Source organism: Panthera pardus, unplaced genomic scaffold (assembly GCF_024362965.1).
Source record: "Panthera pardus isolate Hobbes unplaced genomic scaffold, ASM2436296v1 HiC_scaffold_27, whole genome shotgun sequence".
Taxonomy (NCBI): Eukaryota; Metazoa; Chordata; class Mammalia; order Carnivora; family Felidae; genus Panthera; species Panthera pardus.
Genome location: NW_026526843.1, coordinates 91,754,123 through 91,774,301, shown reverse-complemented (window position 1 = coordinate 91,774,301; position 20,179 = coordinate 91,754,123). Strand labels below are relative to the sequence as shown.

At 45.5% G+C, this 20,179-nt stretch overlaps 1 protein-coding gene across 3 annotated transcripts in view; it reads right to left on the bottom strand.

The window, feature by feature from the left end:
• The window catches only part of SRPX (sushi repeat containing protein X-linked), a 111,634-nt gene that overhangs the window by 32,981 nt on the left and 58,474 nt on the right, over window positions 1-20,179 (bottom strand). For all 3 annotated transcript variants that reach the window (XM_019417281.2, XM_019417283.2, XM_019417282.2), the window contains 5 exons: window positions 19,788-19,964; window positions 9,629-9,755; window positions 6,554-6,675; window positions 5,638-5,817; window positions 3,946-4,079 (listed from right to left, as the gene is read on the bottom strand). In XM_019417281.2, coding sequence (XP_019272826.1) covers window positions 3,946-4,079; window positions 5,638-5,817; window positions 6,554-6,675; window positions 9,629-9,755; window positions 19,788-19,964 — 740 coding nt within the window. The remainder of the gene's footprint in view (window positions 1-3,945; window positions 4,080-5,637; window positions 5,818-6,553; window positions 6,676-9,628; window positions 9,756-19,787; window positions 19,965-20,179) is intronic.

The following is a 20,179-nucleotide window of genomic DNA, read 5'->3' as shown; positions in this document are numbered from 1 at the left end:
AACCAAAATCCAAGGATACATTAAAAAAAGTATTCACCATGATCAAGTGGGATTTATTTCTGCAATGCAAAGATGGCTCAGTATTCACAAATCAATGTGATACATCAATAAGAGAAAGGATAAAAACCATATGATTATCTCCACAGATCAAGAAAAAGCATTTTGACAAAGTACAACATCCATTCATGATAAAAACCTTCAACAAAGTAGGTTTAGAGGGAACATACTTCAACATTATACAGGCCATATATGAAAATACTGTTTTTCTGTAGTCTAATTTTTTTTTTTAAGTAGGCTTCACGCCTTCAGCATAGAGTCCAATGCGGGGCTTGAACTCATGACCGTGAGATCAAGACCTAAGATGAGATCAAGAGTTGGACGCTTAATCGACTGAGTCCCCCAGGTGCCCCTGGGCCATATATGAAAAACCCACAGCTAACATCATCGTCAATGGTGAAAAACAGAGCTTTTGCCTTAAGATGAGGAGTAAGAGGGGGCGCCTAGGTGGCTCAGTCGGTTAAGTGTCCAACTTCAGCTCAGGTCATGATCTCGGGGTCCGTGAGTTCAAGCCCCGTGTCGGGCTCTGTGCTGACAGCTCAGAGACTGGAGCCTGCTTCCGATTCTGTGTCTCCTTCTCTTTCTGCGCCCCGCCCCCCCAGCTCATGCTGTATCTCTCTCTCTCAAAATAAATAAACATTAAAAAAATTTTTTTTTAAAAGATCAGGAATAAGAGAAGTATGTCCACTATCACCACTTTTATTCAACATATACTACTGGAAGTCCTAGCCACAGCAATCAGACAACAAAAAGAAATAAAAGACATCCAAAATTCTCACTATTTGCAGATGACATGATACTATATATAGAAAATCCCAGGGGCGTCTAGGTGGCTCAGTCAGTTGAGCATCTGACTTTAGCTCAGGTCATGATCTCATGGTTTGTGGGTTTGAGCCCCACATCGGGCTCTGTGCTGACAGCTCAGAGCCTAAAGCCTGGAGCCTGCTTCAGATTCTGTGTCTCCTTCTCTCTCTGCCCCTCTCCCGCTCACGCTCTTTCTCTCTCAAAAATAAATAAACATTAAAAAAGAGGCAGAAAAGAAAAGTAAGTTCCAATCCTCTAAGTTGGCCCTTGGGAAGAGCTTCAGGAATGTGGCCCTCAACCATGTGCCCGGAGGTCACATCAGGAACAGCAATGGCAATAGGGAACATGAAAGTAATGTAAGATGAATCTGGCTAAATAGGGAAAGAAAATTTAAACTCCTGAGTCATTACAACACCAAGCATTTTACTACAATACCACTGCACTGAAACAACTCTCTATAAGGTAACAGAATTGGTAAAAAGTATAAAAATACATAGATTTATTACTGTAACTGAACCACCTATCTCAATCAAACCTTTCCTTGAAAGCTCTGGTTAAAATGCCAATGTAAATATGTCATGGGGGTCACACATGAGGACCTTGATACCAAATACCTTGTCCAACCGAGACAGGCAAACTGAAGGACTCTATAAAAATCTGCTTTTTGCTCCTCTTCCTGCTTCCATTCTTGCTATTCTTGCACCCCCGCTTTACACATATGTTATAATGCAAATAGTGTATGTCCTCCTCCTAAGGGACAAGAAATTAATGACTTCTTTCGAACAGATAACATTTAAGGAAGGACCAGGTGAGAATGACCAGAGGAAGCCATCATAGGCATATTCCAGACCACCAGCGCTAGATATCTCGATGTCAAGATCTCCTGGCTCCAAAGACTAACACCTGGGCCCTCGTCTTTGTTCTGACCGGTTCCTGGATGCCTGAGAGGGCACGTGCACCAGACCACGATCCTCAGTATAAGCCCCAGACCCGGAACAAAGATGGGACACTCTCTCCTTTCCTTTCTGAGTCTCCCAGACGCTCTGTACCTACACGCTTTCTATACCTTCAGTAAACTTCACTTTCACCTCCTGCTGGCTCCTACTTAATTTCTCTCTTGTGTGCAGACTGGGACCCGATTGGCTGGTCCTAAGGGATGCCCTCTCTGGGTCCTTGGATCCTGCCTGCTGGCATCACAACTATTTCATCAGTAATTTAGCAAGTATCTGAAAGGATGAGATAGACTCAGACAAGGGTCAGCAAACAGTTTTTGGTAAAGGGCCAGATAGTAAATATTTTGGGCTTCACGGGGCTGGATGGTCTCTGTCCTAACTACACAGCTATGCCACTGGAATGCAAAAGCAGCCATAGACAATGCACAAATGAATGAGGGTGGTGGTGTTCCAATCAAATTTCACTCGCAAAAGCCATAGTTTGCCAACGTAGAGGAAAAGCAAGTTGTCCGGCTTATTCATTTTTCTATGAAACTAAGGAGTCAGGAAATGTATGCTTATGTAATGTAGCCTGCAAGGCCAGCTTCCCACACAGTGGAGCCATGTAGGCTGGTGATCCCTGAGAGCAAGTCCCTAGCTGGGACAAAAGGTTACAAAGATGGAAGTAAGGTGGTAGGGATTGGGAATAAAGATGTAATGAGTTGAGTTCCTGTCAAAGGAGCCTAAAACATTTTGCACGATTCTTCAGAGTTTACATGAAGCCCTAAAAGTACACGGGGGAAAAGGAAGAAAGACTTATCATTATCATTGCATTAATGCTGATATGAGACGTAAAATTGTAGCTTTTGATTAAACCAAGATTGTTTGAAATACTTAGTCTTATTCACTGTAATAGATGAAATTAAAAAACAAAAACAGAATGCCCTTTGTAGCAACGTGGATGGAACTGGAGAGTGTGATGCTAAGTGAAATAAGCCATACAGAGAAAGACAGATACCATATGGTTTCACTCTTATGTGGATCCTGAGAAACTTAACAGAAACCCATGGGGGAGGGGAAGGAGAAAAAAAAAAAAAGAAGTTAGAGTGGGAGAGAGCCAAAGCGTAAGAGACTCTAAAAAACTGAGAACAAACTGAGGGTTGATGGGGGTGGGAGGGAGGGGAGGGTGGGTGATAGGTATTGAGGAGGGCACCTTTTGGGATGAGCACTGGGTATTGTATGGAAACCATTTTGACAATAAACTTCATATATTGAAAAAAAAATAAAAATAAATAAAATGAAAACAAAAACAAAAACAAAAACAAAAACGTGAAGCACCATTGTCCATGACCCAGCATAACATTCTGCCTCTTTAGCATTCAGTCAGGTTGGCCATTCTTGTTGCATAGCAGCTTCTGGACAACATCTAGCAAGATCTACTTCTATCCTTTTCTGTTTCTGGTTTTTGGTTTGTTTGTTTGTTTGTTTTCAGAAGACCCTGCTTGCCTCATTTTGTAGCTACAAAATTTACATCACGGAGAAAGGCACATTGCTAGAAAAGTGTACCTCAAACTTTCAGTTGCTTAGGAATCACCTGGAGGTCTTGTTAAAATGTAGATTAGACCCAGTAGGTCTGCGATGGCGGAGAATTTGTATCTCTAACAAGCTCCCAAGCGATGCGGATGCTGCTGGTCCACAGACCACACTTTGAGAACCACTGTTCTTAAAGAGAGCCATCATTCTCTGAGGAACTCTAAGAGACTTGGGGAAGCTCCCTGGAGCAGGATCTGGGGCCTGAGGGCTCCTGGACTCCCCTCATTCCTTTTGGGCAAACAACTGAATGATGGCCTCCAGCATAGGCATATCCTGGACAGGTTCAACAAAGACAACTATTCTGGATGGCAGGTGAATGAGGCTTACTAGCGAAGACAAACCTTTTTAGTTGGAAAACAAGTGGGTTAGCTCTGGGAGTCCAGGTTAAGCAGGTTATGCCCCAGACCCAGAAATGAATGGAGATAGCTCAAAAGTGCCAGTTCCTGAAGTTCGTGGTAACTAGATGAGGCAATGAATCTGGCCTTTGCTTTTAATGAAATCACTGAGCCCTTCCTGTGAGAGGTCTCCCCCTCACCTTTGCCCTGCTGCAAGGACTCACCTGCAGCATTCCCAACTGCAGCCTGTATAGAAGGTTCCGGGCTGTGGGTGTGGACACAATGAGGAGTCTCCTTTTCTCATAAAACTGGTCCAGAAGTGCCGCTGCTGTTCTGACACCCACGTTGACGTTCATGGCTGGAATGAGAAATGGCCAGATGCGTGAGAAAGTCTCTGCTTGCTCTGGCTCAACCTAGCCTGTGATAACCTACAGAAGTGTATGCATCAAGAAGTAAACCCCAAGATAAAATTTCACCTGTAAGTGGTTCATGTGGGAGATGGTCCCAAGAAGCACGGGGTTGGGGAATGGGGAAGTATATCAGTTTTTTTCTTACTGTTATCCCAGAGCACCATAACTGTAGGGGCTTAACCCACCAAATTCTCCTCCAGTCCTGGCAATCAGGAGTTTAAAATCAGTTTCACTGGGCTAAAGTCAAAGGGTTGCCAGGCCTGCATTCCCCCCGGTGCTCTAGGGAAGAACCTGTATCCTTGCCTTTCCCAGCATCTAGAGGCCACCTTCATTTCCAGGCTCATGGCCGTTCTTGCATCTTGGAAGTCAGCAGCGTGCTATCTTCACCTCTTTCTCCTCTCCACCTTCTGCTTCCATCGTTTTCTCTGCCTCCCCCTTATAAGGACCCTTGTGACTACATTGGGCCCACCTGGAAAATCCAAGCTACCCTCCCCATCTCAAAATCCTTGATTACCTCTGCAAAGTTCCCTTTATATTCACAGGTCCTAGGTAATATATTTGGGTAATATATTATTCAGGTAATAGATGCAGGTAATATATTATTACAGGTAATATAGTCACAGATTCTAGGGATTAGGCTGTGGAACATCTTTGGAGGATGGGCATTACTCTCCCTGCCTCAGGAAGTTATTTGTACCTTAACGTATGAAACTGAAGAACACTGGGAATTTAGCTGATGGTCTACATGTGTCTCTCTCTCACCCAACTCTGAATGGCTGGGGTTTAAAAGGAAGCATAAAGATGAGAAAGTACCAGGAAATGCGGGGTGGGGGGGAGAAGTGGAGTATATAAATAAAAGATATGCCCAGAATCTTCTGGCTAGTCCAAATTTCACACCATTATCATTACCCAGCTCAATCTGTGTTCCTCGGTAATAAGAGCGGACATGCATTGAGCCCTTACCCTGTGACAGGCACTGCTCTAGTCCACTGTTCAATGGATGACCTCATTTACTCCTTACGACAACTCAAGTAGTAGGTAAGGTATGGTCTTCCTCATTTGACCTGAGGAGGAAACATCCTGAATGCCCACGGTCTGTGTGACTTTCAAGCCAGCACTGCAAAGCAGGCATTACACTGTCCATACGCAGTAGTATCCTGGCTTTGCCAAAAAAAGACCCTCACATTTGTAGAAGGGAAGGCTAAGGGTACCTAAAGCGGACTTTGCTAATTTGCAAAGTCACTAATGGCGGGCCCTGGGTTCCCACCTCCAGCTTCTTCCTTAGAGGGCATGAGAGAGAAATCAGGAGACGGACAGAGGCAAAGGAGGAAGGTGGATGAGATGAGCTGCCCCAGATTCAGGGACCATTTTCCCTCCTCAGATAAAGAGGGATGGCGCTGAACCCTTCAAAGTGTACAGAATGAAGTCCTCGCTCCCTGTACTGGAATCCAGAACCCAAGGGTCTTCGGGTTCTGCCGCTGGCTGGGTAGAGGGCTGTATTCATACCTGCACAGGTGGGCTCCGTGCCAGACCAGGCCAGGTTGGACTGACAGACTCGGGCAGGACTACCCTGTAGCTCATAGCCACCGATGCAGGAGAACTCACAGGTGGCCCCGTAATTATCGCCATCGCTGGAGCACTTCATGTAACCGTTCTCTGGGGCGTTGAGTTTGCCACAGCGGCGGACTGTAGGGACACAAGGCCAGAGGAGGCTCAGTGCTGAGCTACCCTCCACAGAGTAACCAGGGAAGGCAGCAGTCTTGCAGTCAAGCTTCTCTACTGGCCTGTGAATGAGTGAGGGGGCACATATGACTATCTGGCCAGTGGGTGGGCCTTGGAATGTTTACCATTCATACCAATGAGACCACTGAGATCAACTGGTTTAGTCCCTGTGCTGTACATGAGGAGGTTGAACCCAAAAGAAAAAAGAATAAAGAATACAGATGGTTAGGAATTAGCTGCCCAAGCCATGAGGCATAAAATAAATCTTAAAAATATTTTTTTCAGGGAGAACAAAGGTTCTGGAACACCAAGAACATGGACTCCTGATGGCCCAAGGTAGGGGGCTCCTAACCTCCTTTATAGAAGGACTTAGAGGCTTTAGGTGGTCACTCAAGCCCGGGGATGAAAAAGTCATCAAAATAAGATTCTTCTGGGACAGCCAGCTGTGGGCTCATGCGAGACTGGCTTACTGCTCCCTCAGACCTCATAAATAATCTGCCAGCACTGAACCTCATCCAGAGTTGTATTCTGAAATTCAGCCATTAAGATGGCCCACTTCCCCTAGCCTCATCATCAGAGGCTAATCCAAAGCTGGCAAGTATCTCTATGGCAGCAGGAGTTCATAAAGGGTTCTTGCCTGAGGGCCTACTTCCCTTTGCTCCTGTAAAGAGAGGAAAAAGCCAATAAGCAGTATTCTTACCTCTTACTTTAACTCGAAATTTGCAAACACCCTTGTTCTCAGCTCTGTCATAGACTGTGTACTGGATCTTGTGGTCTCCTTCTGGAAAATTTGAGCCTGGTGGGAGGCCTTTTAGAATAACACTTAAAGAAGGGGAAAAAAAACAGAAACACCAAAGATGATCATTAAGGGCCTAACAACAACTAGGCCATTGTGGGCCTAAGGATCAATGATGATCATTACGAGCACGTGTTCAGCACCCACTCTGCCCTGGATGTGGAGATACTGAGGGAGAGCCATTAGGCCAATCTGACTAGAACAAAGATTTCTTGAAGAACAGAACTTCCTGAGCTTTATTCTGCTTTGGAAGAGCAGTTTGAGACCAGAACAAGGAAGTCGCCAATTCCTGGCAAATTTAGATTCATTTTTCTCACTGGGAGGTAGAACAGATGATGGGGCATGCTGAGAACCCAGGGCCCAAGTCTTCTTCCAGGCCCACCTTTGTTCCAGGGGGACCCTTAACTGCCTCACTCTGGAGAGGGTGAGGGAATTTTCTGTGAGGAAAATCATTTGAGGGTATAGTCCAAGTAGTCATTGGAAATTTGGGCCTGCAGGGGGGTGCTAGAATTGTCTCTTTTTTTGCTATCTGGCCTAGTGGAGAGCTTCCCTGAGCAAAAGGCAACTTTATTGTGATTCCTTGATTATCCCGGTGTAGTAATAATAATAAGTTCTTTGTACTTACATAAACCTTATATACATATTTTAGGCACAGTTCCAGGCATTTTACACATATTAAACCTCACAACAACCTTATGAGATAGGTATTATTATCTCCATTTCACAGATGAGGAAACTGAGGCATCAAAAGTTTAGGGAACTCACCCAAGATCACATAACTAGGGCGACTGTAGTAGCTTTCTTCTTGGCTGTCTGAGGAGAATACCAATAAGTGCGGCATGATCACATGCCAGGTTGGTTGGTTTTCCAACACATGGTTCATTGGCCTTCTCTCTACAGTTCTCAGCAGTGATGAGAATATTTGCTAATAATGAATATGTGAAATTATCATTGTCACTACTGAAGAGAGCCTCCCAGAGAGGCGGACAGGGGGTCTGTCCATAAGGTGTGAACTGAAGGGTCTTAGGAAAGTGCCAGAAATCCCACCATTAGAAATGTATCACTTTGGGTCTTAGATGCTCAAAGGTCCTCAGGAAGCACAATTCAAATGCACATAAACCTGAGAGCAGGGCGCCTGGGTAGCTCAGTGAGTTAAGCATCTGACTCTTGATTTCAGCTCAAGCCATGATCTCACGGTTCCTGGGATCAAGCCCCACATCAGGCTCTATGCTGACAGTGCGGAGCCTGCTTGGGATTCTCTCTCTGCCCCTCCCCTGTGTGTTCTCTCTCGTTATCATTCTCGTTCTCTCTCTCTCTCTCTCTCTCTCAATAAACATTTAAAAAAACCTGAGAGGAATCATACTTCAAATATGAGTGGCCGCTAACCTCTTGGAGACTCTATTTCATCTGCGACATGAAAATAACCATCACCAGGAGTCAATAAGTGAATTCACAGGAAACACTTGTTTCCGAGCTTAGGGGTGAAGACTGAACATCTTCCCAGTAGATGTTCTCTCATTGCCCATAATTGCTTAAGATATTTCCTCTTGCGCAGTGAGCCTGATAGGATTCTAGCAAGGCTTTCCCCGCCGTGTAGCTCATAAGGCAGTAAGTCAGAGGTATCCTTTGTCCGCAGATGGAAACTCAAGTAGGGAGGTCTGACAGGGCCATGAACTTTAAGGCACAGATGTGAACGTGCTGACATGAAGTAGTGGCATCCAGGGAACAAGAAGACCAATCAGACAGCTGCAGGGGGACAGGCCCAGGTGCTAGACTAGAACAACATGTAGCTGAACTTTCCCAAAGGGAACCATACATTTGAAAAAGCATTCTGGATGTATGTCAAACTACTACTACAGTTGGTCCCGGAGAATGGGGTTGGGGTGGGGAAGAAAGCTGAAGACCCTTCCTCTGGTTTTATAAACTTCTTCTGTAAGTCTTTAATGTAGTCACAAGTTGATTTTTATTTTTTTTAATGTTTGAAAATTAATTATTTAGAGACACAGAAAGAAAGTCAGAGGGGGCAGAGAGAGGGAGAGAGAGAGAATCCCAAGCAGGATCTGCACTCTCAATGTGGAGCCCAACGTAGGGCTCAAACTCACAAAGTGCGAGATCATGACCTGAGCCGAAACCAAGAGTCGGATGCTTAACCGACTGAGCTGCCCAGGCGCCTCTATTTTTTATTTTTTTTTAAGTTCATTTATTTTTGAGAGATAGAGCACAGAGAGGAGCAGAGGGAGAGGGATATAGAGAATCCCAAGCAGGTTCTGCGCTGTCAGCACAGAGCCCGACGGCAGGCTCTATCTCAAGAACGTGAGATCATGACCTGAGCTGAAATCAAGAGTCGGATGCTCAAATGACTAAGCCATCCAGGCTCCCCATTGTGGTCACAAGTTTAAAAAAATTTAACTAGAAGTCAAAGTTTTGAAAGGAGCAGTTGCCAAAAACCAAGGGATAGAAAGTTCCGCACTAAACCATACTCACAGAGCACAAGGGGAGGGGGGCAGCGTCTGGCTCTACCTGGGACACACGGAGGCTTATCAGGGAGGCGGGTGATGGCTTAGTGAGGCCTAAGGGCTTCGGTAGGAGCCCCGTGGGTAGGCAACGGGGGTAATTTTATCCCAGAGTTAACCAGCTAGCGTCCTCTTTCTCCTCCCATCCCTCTTCTTCCCTTCTTCCCTTTCCTTTGACGGATATTTACCGAGTACCAACTCTGTGCTAGGCCTGTTTCTGGGCATTAGGGATATGGCAGTAAACATGCTATCGTGGAGACAGGCGATAAACAAATACATAAGTAAAATATACAGTATGGCAGGTGCTGAAGACGACTACGGAGAAAAATAGCGCATGAATGAGGAATTGCTAAAGGAGTGCTCTGAAAGCATAAATGGACCAGCAGAGATACACTTCCCCACTCTAGGCAGTAAACGTCTCTCATAAAAGAAGCAACATCCTTCCCACTGCCAAAGGTGCACTTACTCAGTTAGAATGCCATCTGCCGTGTCTCTGCCCTCCGGCGTCTCCCAGGACACCCGGACTGTCAGCTTATTGGGTTCAGCAATGCGTTCCTTCACACTTGGGCACTTGATTCTAGGAGGTTCTATATCTGAAAACAGAACCACAGTACAGTCACCATCACGAAGAAATATCTCGTCGGCTTGGGGTGCAACAACCAGCATTTGACCTGCCGGTAGCTCCACGTGCTCCCCATTTTCAAAGAGTCTGTTCACCCCTCTGTATTTCTCTTCCCTGCATTCATCTTGCCTCTTCTCTCCTGCTGAGCTTTGAAGACTGCTTGAGAACTCACAGGGCCAGACCCGCAATCAACTGGTCTTGCAAGGTGTCTTCTAGCATAATTGATCAGCTACGGCAACTTCTCCCCACGCTTCCAGACTCTGCTTACTGACTTCACAACATTGCAGCCACCCAGCTAGAACTCATTCAGCCATAGGGAGTCCTTCCTGCTTTAAGGACAGCATGACAGAACATCAGAAGGGGCACCTTAGCTGTCTTCTAGTTCAATGCAGTTCAAGGCAACACATCTCTAGTGAGCGACTGCCTTACTCAAGGCACCATTCCAGCTGCTAGGTTTAGGGATGCACAAAGGCAAGGGAATTACGTGCTTCTCAAGAGTTTACAGTCTACTGGGGGGATTATTGTCACCATACATAAAATAGGACACGAGGTAGAAAATGGTACCGCCCACGGTGAGGCAGAAGCAAATGGTACAGAGGCTTAAAGAAACGACCCAATGCTCTATTTTACAAGTGTGGAAACTGAGGTTTAGAGAGCTTAAGTGATTTATTTAAGGCCAGGCGTGTAAACAGTGACAGTGTGAGTTATAACTGAAGTCCAAGCACTTCCTCCTAGAACAAGCCCTCTCTCCTCTGGCTAAGTCCACTCCCCACTCCTCAATAGCTTACAACAAACAATGGTCTGCACTGTGCTCTCCAACTACCACTGGACGACACCCATGGTTTTGTGTTTCGGGAAAGCAGTTTTTACCTTGCCTCTGGCCCTCCAAAGGCCTCCTGAATTTGCCCAGGTAGTTTCTCTACCTGGGAACAGAATTTCTGCTCCCTCAGTATCAAGGATGGGTTGATAATGAGGGTTAGAAATAAATGAGATGTCAATCCTCGCTGGGTTGGGTTTCATTTTGTCGTAGCTAAAGTGAAATCACAAGAAGGGGGAATTCAAACTTTCGAAAATTCCGTTTGATGATTCTGAACAGGTAGAGAAAATATTTAAAGACAGCCTGGCAAGTTACAACATTTAGATGTGCATTGCTTTAGACATCAACTGATAATTATTTAAATGCCGCTATGCTACAACCTGAATGAAAATTAAATGTCATTTCATTCTGAGTCAGAAACATCCTTGAGAGACTAAAGCACCACGTAAAGTCTTAATATGCTTTCTCTGGTCTTTTTTTTAATGTTTATTTATTTTTGAGGGAGAGACAGAGAGACAGAGCATGAGCAGAGGAGGAGCAGGGAGAGGGAGACACAGAATCTGAAGCCGGCTCCAGGCTCTGAGCTGTCAGCACAAAGCCCGACGCGGGGTTTGAATCCACGAACCTTGAGATCATGATCTGAGCCGAAGTCGGATGCTCAACTGACTGAGCCACCCAGGCATCCCTCCTTCTATGTCTTTTCTAATAACTTCTCATTTTATTTAGGGCAAGAAGTTATGAATAACTTGGTAAACAACTTCGCCTTCGGCTATGCAAATTCATATGCCTCCCATGTCATGCTTCAATGGAGTGTGAATTTACAAACCTTAATACGCTAATCCTAAATTGAATAATTACCATATTTTACTGCGTCTAAGTTACAATCAATTTTGAGATGCATTCCAATTTCAGGGATATTAAAATGTAAACAAATATGCTTCCTAAAATTGATAAAGTATATACATGTTCTGATAAAATGGAAGCTGCTTTAAATGCATTTGAGGTGCCTATTTTCATTTGCTAAGTTTTTAAAAATAATCCTTTTAAGTTCTGTTATGATAGATGATAGAAGACATACATTTATAATTGAGATGAACATTTCACAGCTTTGGGGGAATCCCAAAGATGAGTATACAGTACCTGCCCCCTGCTGGTCAAATCTAGCTGGCAATCTCATCCTAGAAAGTATGTATTTTTTTAGGGGCACTTGGGTGGCTCAGTCGGCTGAGCGGCCAACTTCGGCTCAGATCGTGATCTCCCAGTTCATGAGTTTGAGCCCCACAATGGGCTCTGTGCTGACGGCTCAGAGCCTGGAACCTGCTTCGGATTCTGTGTCTCCCTCTCTCTGCCCCTCCCCCGTTCATGCTCGCTCGCTCTCTCTCTCAAAAATAAATAAACATTAAAAAAATTTTTTTAATAAATAAAAAAGAAAGTATATACATTTTTTGTTAATTTAAAGCAAAAAAGGATGGGCTGAGAAAAGGAGATAGATTTCAATGCAAAATTATACAGTGTTTCCTTATTTTCTTGGGGTGACATTGTCAGAGTGAAGAGATACATTTAGCCTCTGTGTCACGGAAAGTAAACATCTGGAAGACATGCTGGGTTTTCTGTATTTAACCATTCGTACCGCCATTGTGAGCAAATGTGCTCTAAATTAGATTATCTGGGTGAAGGCTCTCAGAGCTTTCCAGAGCCAGCTTATGTCCGGGCTAACAGTGATTAGCTGAAACTGGCCTAGTTTTTCAGAAGCAGTGCTCTTCCAAACTAGAAACAAGAAAAAAATTAATCATTAAAAATAACAGCGAATGTTTACGGAACCAACCTACCTGCCCACCCCATGCATTATGTCACTGACTTCTCATGGCCACCCACCAGACTGAGTATTGTTGTTAACATCCCCATTTATATACCAGGAAGTATTTCCTCTCTTGTGGAATTTCTCAATGGTCTGGGATTTTCAGACATGATCACATATTTTTTAATTATCTTAATAAGCCAAACACGTCTGGGTGTCTGCCTGCTGCTGACCCGGTAATTTCCTCCCAAGACATACATTCTTTTGGGGTCGCCTGGTACAGCTTCGCCATCGATCCCTGAAGAGCAGATTCTGCTGCACCCTCAAGCATGCTGCCCTCATATTCAGCTGAGGAGACCAGCTAGCCTGCCTTTCAGCAGATGTTCCAGAAACCTAAGCCTATGATTACACAGCCATGGCCCTCATGGTTTCTAGAAGCGATCACAAATTTCCATGAATGAACACAGTTACTGTAGAAACATAATTGCAATTCCCTGTTGAGTCAGGATGACCGCAGAGCCAGTTACTGTGTGGAAGCCCTAAAACTTCTGGGAGAACCCAGGCCATGCACAGGAGACATCTGACCAACTGTTCCCCTTCTCAGGGCTCTAGCTGCCCCTCTGCATATAAAATATCAGAAACAAATATATTTCACTGTATCACCTACTATTTATTGGAGAAGCTTGGGAATCCTTAACACGTCTAACCAGGTAGGTGGTGGAAATAAGAAAGAGGTTCAAAAGGACAGTGTCCTGGCCAGCAGGTCACTTTTTTCCAAGAGGGAAAAAAAAAAACCCTTTTAAACTGAGGCTGTAAAGTAACTGCATCCTCAAATGTTTCCTTAAATAGTGTTTCCCACCGGAGAGCCATGTTTGAAGATGGCGTATGATTAACGGGCGCTTCAGAGCATGGCAATACCTTTATCGGAGACTGCAGGACCTGAGGTGGAGTCCCCTCTTTCTGCCTCATTCTAAGGCAAGATGATAGTCTTAACCCAAGTAAAAGGTTGCCACTGCTCCACACAGAAACAGACTCTTCACTGTCCCTTTCCCGACTTCCTACGTACAAATTGGCTTTCAACCTGCTGCTTCTCTCACCATGAAGTTTATTTATTTATTTATTGGGGGGGGGCAGCAAGAGGGGGAGAGATAGAGAATCCCAAGCAGGCTCTGGGATGTCGCTGTCAGTGCAGAGCCCCATGTGGGGCTCGATCCCAGGAACTGTGAGATGGTGACCTGTGCCAAAAGCAAGAGTCAGGCGCTTAACAGACTGAAGCACCGAGGCACCCCACTTCTCTCACCTCTTTTATCCCCTGATCTTTCACACCAACTTCCTCTCACTCTCTACAGTCAGTGTGGCTGGGACTGGTTAGTTACCTACTCTCTGATCCCCTTTTTTGTAGTCAAAGAAGTCTGCCTGGGCCTTTGGCCTTCTAGAAGAAAGACTACATTTCCCAGCTTCCTTTGAAGTTAGGCGTGGTCATGTGATGGGCTCCACCAATGGGCTGTGAGGAAAAGTGACCTGTGCAACTTCTGGGTTGTGCTTTTAAAAAGGGTGGGAAGAGCGCACCTTTCCCTTTTTCCTCCCTCCTCTACCCTGGTTTGAATGTGGATATATGGTGGGGGAGCTATAGCAGCCATCTTAGACCGAAGAACAAGTGAGGAGGAGTTGGGCCTCGGACACTGCCCAAGGCTGCTTAAGCATAAACGTTTATAGGAGAATAGAACCTGTATCTCATTTAAAGCATTATGATTTTAGCTTTGTTAATAGTGGCCGAACAGGTATATAAGCAATCACACCTGGTTTTTTTTTTCAAACTTCTTCATCTTGTATGGCATCTTCCAAGATGTATTTAATTAATGATTTCTAAGCACTTTTTTTTCAAACAAAGAATATTGTGGTGAATTTCTGGCAAAGATGGCTACTCATAATCCCCTTATATATATTCAGCACCTCCTACCAAGAGGTAGAGTCTATTTCCCCTCCCTCTGAATCTGCACCAGCCTTGTGACTCACTTTGACTAAGAGAATGTAAGGGAAGTAAATCTATACCAGTCCCAAGTCTGGGCCCTTAACAGAGTCTGGCACCTTCTACTTTTGCTATCTTGGGAACCAGCTGCCATGTAAGGGTCTAATTATCTGACTGGAGAGGCCATGTGGAGAGGACAAGAAATTATGAAGAGAGAGAGACAGACAGACACACTCAGCCAAACCCCAGCCAGCACAGCCAATTGAGGTTCCAAACACGTGAGTGAAGCCATCTTGGATCCTTTGTCCCCAGTCACCTCAGCTATTACAATGTCAAACAGAGATGAGCTGTCTCCACTGAGTCCTGCCCAAATCCCCAACCCAAACAACCAGAAGCAATAACATGGTCGTTTGAAGCCACTGAATTTTGGGTTGTCCGTTGTGCAGGAATAGATTACTGATACAAATATAAAACAGTTTGAGGCTGGTGACAGAGGAAGGAAGTGGCCACTACATGGGGCACAGGAGGAGAGTAATTCCCAAAGGCAGAACAAACCTGGACTCTGCAAACTTGCCCGACTGTTTGCTTTCCCCAGCTTTAGTATAATATAATCCTTGTGGATGTGTCTCAGAGGTGGTTCTGTTTTTTTGCTATCATATAAAGTATCAGAAAATTTTCCCCAGTGGACGCAAGAGGCAAGAAATGGAGGCAGTGAATTCCACAATTAAAAGTCACCATCTTCAGGGCACTTGGGTGGCTCAGTTGGTTGGGCGTCCGACTTCGGCTCAGGTCATGATCTCACAGCTCTTGGGTTCGAGCTCCGCATCGGGCTCTGTGCTGACAGCTCAGAGCCCGGGGAGTCTGCTTCGGATTCTGTGTCTCCCTCTCTCTCTGCTCCTCCCCTGCTCGCTCACACACTCTCTCTCTCTCTCTCTCTCTCAAAAATAAACAAACATTAAAAAATTTTTTTTTAATTTAAAAAAAGTCACCATCTTCACCAGAAAGATGCCCAACTGAAAATTCATTGGTGATGTATTTATATTATACAAGGTCACTATGAGTTTACCTGTTGAGGCCAGGTAAAAATGTGGATCAGTATCTCAATCCAATGAGTCGTTTCAAAGCTAAACTAGCTTCCTGAAGGTTTGCCAAAGGATGTGTGCTTGTCAACCCAGGAAAAATGTAGCATAATTTAAGATCACTGATAACGATGCACTGACACATTTATTCTTAGCCCCATAATGTGTGTATCTTCAACTGATTCTCTGGAAGTAAGGCAGGGCAGTCCATCGAATGTCCCTGTGGGTCAGTGGGTAAGCCCAGCTGTCAGAGAGCTGAGAAGCCACAAAAGCAATCCATCAATGTGCATATCTGAAATCTCAGAGATGATATTTTATTCCAGAATTTCGTGTGTGCTAAGTCTCAATCTATTCTACTCTGCGGGAAATACAAAACAAGCAGAGAGCAATTCCAAAAATCAAGTTGGTTTGTACACTGTCCTTTGTTAAAACAACTAAATGGGGGCTCTCTGCATGTCAAAAGGTATCGGCTGGGTCTTCATTATCGGTGATTTTTAATTTTCTTTAATGTTTATCTCTTCCTCTTTTTGCCCAGGGAAAAGTGTTGGTCTCAGGGAGAAATCACACATCAACTCAAAATCTGGCATCTAGATGAGGGCTTGCTTGTAATTCTAACTGTCCATTGTTCTATCTAAATGCCAATGTAACCAAAAATAACTAAAAATGGAAAGAAAGAAAAAAAATCCCCTAAAAACAATAGTTGTTTAATTTCAAGGTTTTTTTCATATATCTATGTATCTAGATACAGATATAGATCAATGGAAGTTGTGGCTCTTTAGTTTAACCCTCCTGCAATTGCAGCAGGATTTTTCTCCTGCATTGACTTCTTTCTCTCCATATCTGTTTTGGAAATAACCATGGACTTGAGTCCACTGCCAGAGTGCGGTCTGCCTAAGAGAATTAATTTTAACTCATGGTACTTTCAAATTAGCCAGACCACAGAACTGACCACCTCAGAGTCAAAAGCCTGGCCAGTGTTCTCTCCTCCCTCCAGGTCTGGAGGAGAGCTGGGACCATTTTCTCAGCACTCAGCAAAGCTCTGGCCAAGACGCGCTGCTGGAAGTTGTGCGGAAATTTGGGAACTACTCAGCCACCATGGGTCAGCATCTAAAAGAGGCTGAGGCTCTGAGCTATGCTCAAGGACCCTCTACACATGAACAAAGTTATTAAACTAATTTAATACATTTAAAGCCAACAGAGTCCATGACATCCCTGGAGTAAAAGTCACTGGGGACAAACTCCAGCTTCTCTGTCACCAAAATTAACGAAAGAAGTGCCTGCTGGCTTTGTATGTCTCTTTTTCCTGGGAGCTCTATGCTCTCCTGTGGCTCACTGGTCCCCTTTTCGCCTCTCCCACCTCATTGTATGCACAATATCCCTTCCCCACCCAGGATGCCTGAACCTTGCCCTGGCAAACTCTAAGATAAATTCCCTGCAACTGGGGTTCATTTCTTAGTCCTTTCTCTCTCCCTCTGGGAAGGTTCCAGCCCCATCTGGTCCAGCTTAAGCCATGCCTGTTGCTTTTTGAGAACAATCAGCATTTTCTTTCCATTGTTGCACACGATCTGGACACCTGAACAGTGTGATCCCTAGAGAACTCATCGCCAATGCTTGCTTAGCAGAAAGATTTTCAAACATCTCCTTTCCTCCCATCACCTCTGTCCTTTCCGACATGAGGGAGCAGAGATTTAAAATCTGGGTGGCTGTTCTGAAGAGCTAGCTTGCACATAGCAAGTCACAGGGGAGATACTGAAAACAACATCTGTGAGAGGTCCTGCTGACTCGACCGCCTGGCCTTAGGTCATGTCCTTCAAGAGGTGTGTGTCCTCAGCACCACTCTACCTGCATCGGTTGACCAGGACTGCTCTGCCATCTTCTCACCGAGAACTACTGTGACTCAGGGGGAGAAGTCCAAACCCTCGGAGAAAAGTTGCTGAACCAAATATCCCGTTGCTACTCAGTTTTTCTGTAATCTCCCTTTTACCACCTGGACTGAAGGTCTCAAAATTCTATCTCCCAGACTCTTTTTGCCTGCTGGGTGCCAGGTAAGTTTGCAAACAGGAGGCACCTGTCAGAGAACAGAACGCAAGGAGAAGGCAGAGCTTCAGGGAGGGTTTCCTGGACTCCCGAACTAGCGGCAGGAGTGCGGGCTCCTGATTTCACCCTCATCGACGATGGCGTCAGTTCCAGAAATGTCAGCAATAAGGCCAGGCTTATGAACTTTGGGTGACAGCACCGTGGCACTATTTGCTCCTCCAGCTCTTTTTATATTTTTTAACCAATTCCCTGTGTTAAATTCTCCTCCATGTGAAATACCTAGCATGGTTTCTGTTTTCCCAACTACTGACCACTACGAACTCCTACCTAAAACATAGAAAAAGAGAAGCCTAGAATCAATCTGAGTCTGTTATCTGAGTTTATTTGGACCTGTTGCTCTCGGCAAACGGATACAAGGTATGGTCCAGGCTGTGACTCTGACCTAGGAGGGTTCATATCACATCTTGGGCAAGATCCCTTGGCTATAGCTCAGTACCCACAGAACTGAAGAGCGAGAATGGCTGCCAGGGAAGACCATGGACAGAGGTGCCGTCCTGAAGACAGCCCTGGGACTGAGACCAGAGTTGTTACTGTTATATTTCTGCCCCCGGAGGGTAGCATCCAATTTCAGTCTTGCTCCTGAAGGATATGCCCCAGACAATGAACAGTCAGGAACGAGTCCTTGGCATAAGGCACATTCGCAGACTGAGCTGACCAGTTCTCTGGAGGACGGGCAGATACCAACAAGGGAAGAGCCAACCGCCTATGGCAGTTGCTTTAGCACGTCAGTGCCAGAGGTATCTCTGGATCCAGGAACTTTGGGCCTGAGAGCCTGGAGACACAGGCTTGGCTCTATACAACCTTGCTTATGTCAGGTGACCTCTCAGGCCTCATCTGTAGAATAGGGGAAGGGACTAGAATATTCTGTAAGGGTGGGTCCTGGCAGCTCTAATGGTTCATGAGTAAATGATCCTCTGGGAGAGTGGTTCTCAACCACTTGGAGGGAGCTTTGGAAAAATACCAGGGTCCCAGTGATTCAGATTTAAATAGAAGCCAGAGTTGAAAAACCACTGTCCCAGAGCAGTCTGCCTCGGTATTTAAAGGGCACAGGAATCCCCTGGGGATCTTATTCACATGTGGATTTTCATCTGCCAGGTGTGGGATGGGTCACAAGATTCTACATTTCTAACAAGCTTCCTGCTGGTGCTAACACTGCTGGTCCAAAGGCACTATTTCTGGCATAAAGGTATTAAAGTTCTTCCCATATTTGTTATTTTTTTTAATGTTTATTAATTTTTGAGAGAGAGAGAGAGAGAGACAGTGCGAGAGACGGAGGAGCACAGAGGGAGCCACAGAATCCGAAGCAGGCTCGAGACTCCGAGCTGTCAGCACAGAGCCCGATGTGGGGCTCGAACTGGTGAACCATGAGATCATGACCTGAGCCAATGTCAGACACTTAACTGACTGAGCCACCCAGGCGCCCCCCCAAGTTTGATATTCTTAAGGCAGATTCTCAAACTTCAGAGCATGAGAATCCCCTGGAGGGCCTAAGAAAATGCCAATTGCTAGACCCCCACCCCAGATCTGCTGAATTAGAATCTGCATTTTCACCAAGGTTTCCAGGTGATTCCAATGCACTTTAAAGTTTGAGAAGTACTGCCTTACATCAGGGGCTCTCTTTCAGCCCTTCAGAATGCCCCGGGGGCTCCTTAAAGTGCAAAGCACTGGGCCCCACTCCCAGAGCCTCTGATTCAGCAGATCTGGGGCAATGCCAAGAGTTTGCCTTTCTAAAGAATTCCCAAGTGCTCTGTAGCTCCCAAGGGCACACCTTAAGAACCATTGCTCAACAAACCCAGAGTCAGGTAACATTTCCAAATCCCAGTTTAGCAAAGGGAGTGCCTGCTGACTGACCATCCCATCGCAGTCTACAACAAATGAACTCCGTCTGTCAGCTCAAAGACACACAGATGTTCTCTGTGGGGCTGTCCTGCAAACGTCAACCACTCTGCTCAGTGCTTTAGGGCAGATCCCTGGACTGAAGCAGCACCCCTGACAGCCTGCCGCGGCCTCAGGAGCAAGCCAAGAAAGAGAGGCATTAGATGCAAGCCCCTGGCCGTGAAGTGGGCTCTAGGATAGAGCCTGAGGTTAGGTCTGGTCTAAGCCACAGGACTAGGGATGAAGAGAGCTTCTGGAAGCAAAGCTGGGTACTTATGCTTTACATTCGGGGTGCTAATGCTTCCTGTAAAATCCACTGTAGGAACCCACCCAAAGCATGCGCTCCTTGAAGATGGGTATTTTCTTACCGACACAGGAGGCTGGGCGGCCGCTCCAGGCCTTGTTGTCCATGCACGTGACCGTCCGCTCCCCTTTCAACGTGTATCCTGGTGAGCAGTAGTACTCACACCGGGAGTTAAAGTAGGCACCGTCGACGCACTTAAACCCTCCATTCGCTGGCATGGCCAGAACGGGGCACCGCTTTTCTGAAAAAGAGAAAACCAGACACTCAGCATTTCTTAGTTTTTGTCCATAGAGTTTGAGCCCAGAAACTCCGAAAACACAGAGTGCAAAGCCAATTTAAAGATCACAGATAGAGTGGGTCAGTCAGTTAAGTTTCCGACTTCAGCTCTGTTCATGATCTCACTGTGAGTGAGTTCAAGTCCTGCATCGGGCTCTGTGCTGACAGCTCGGAGCCTAG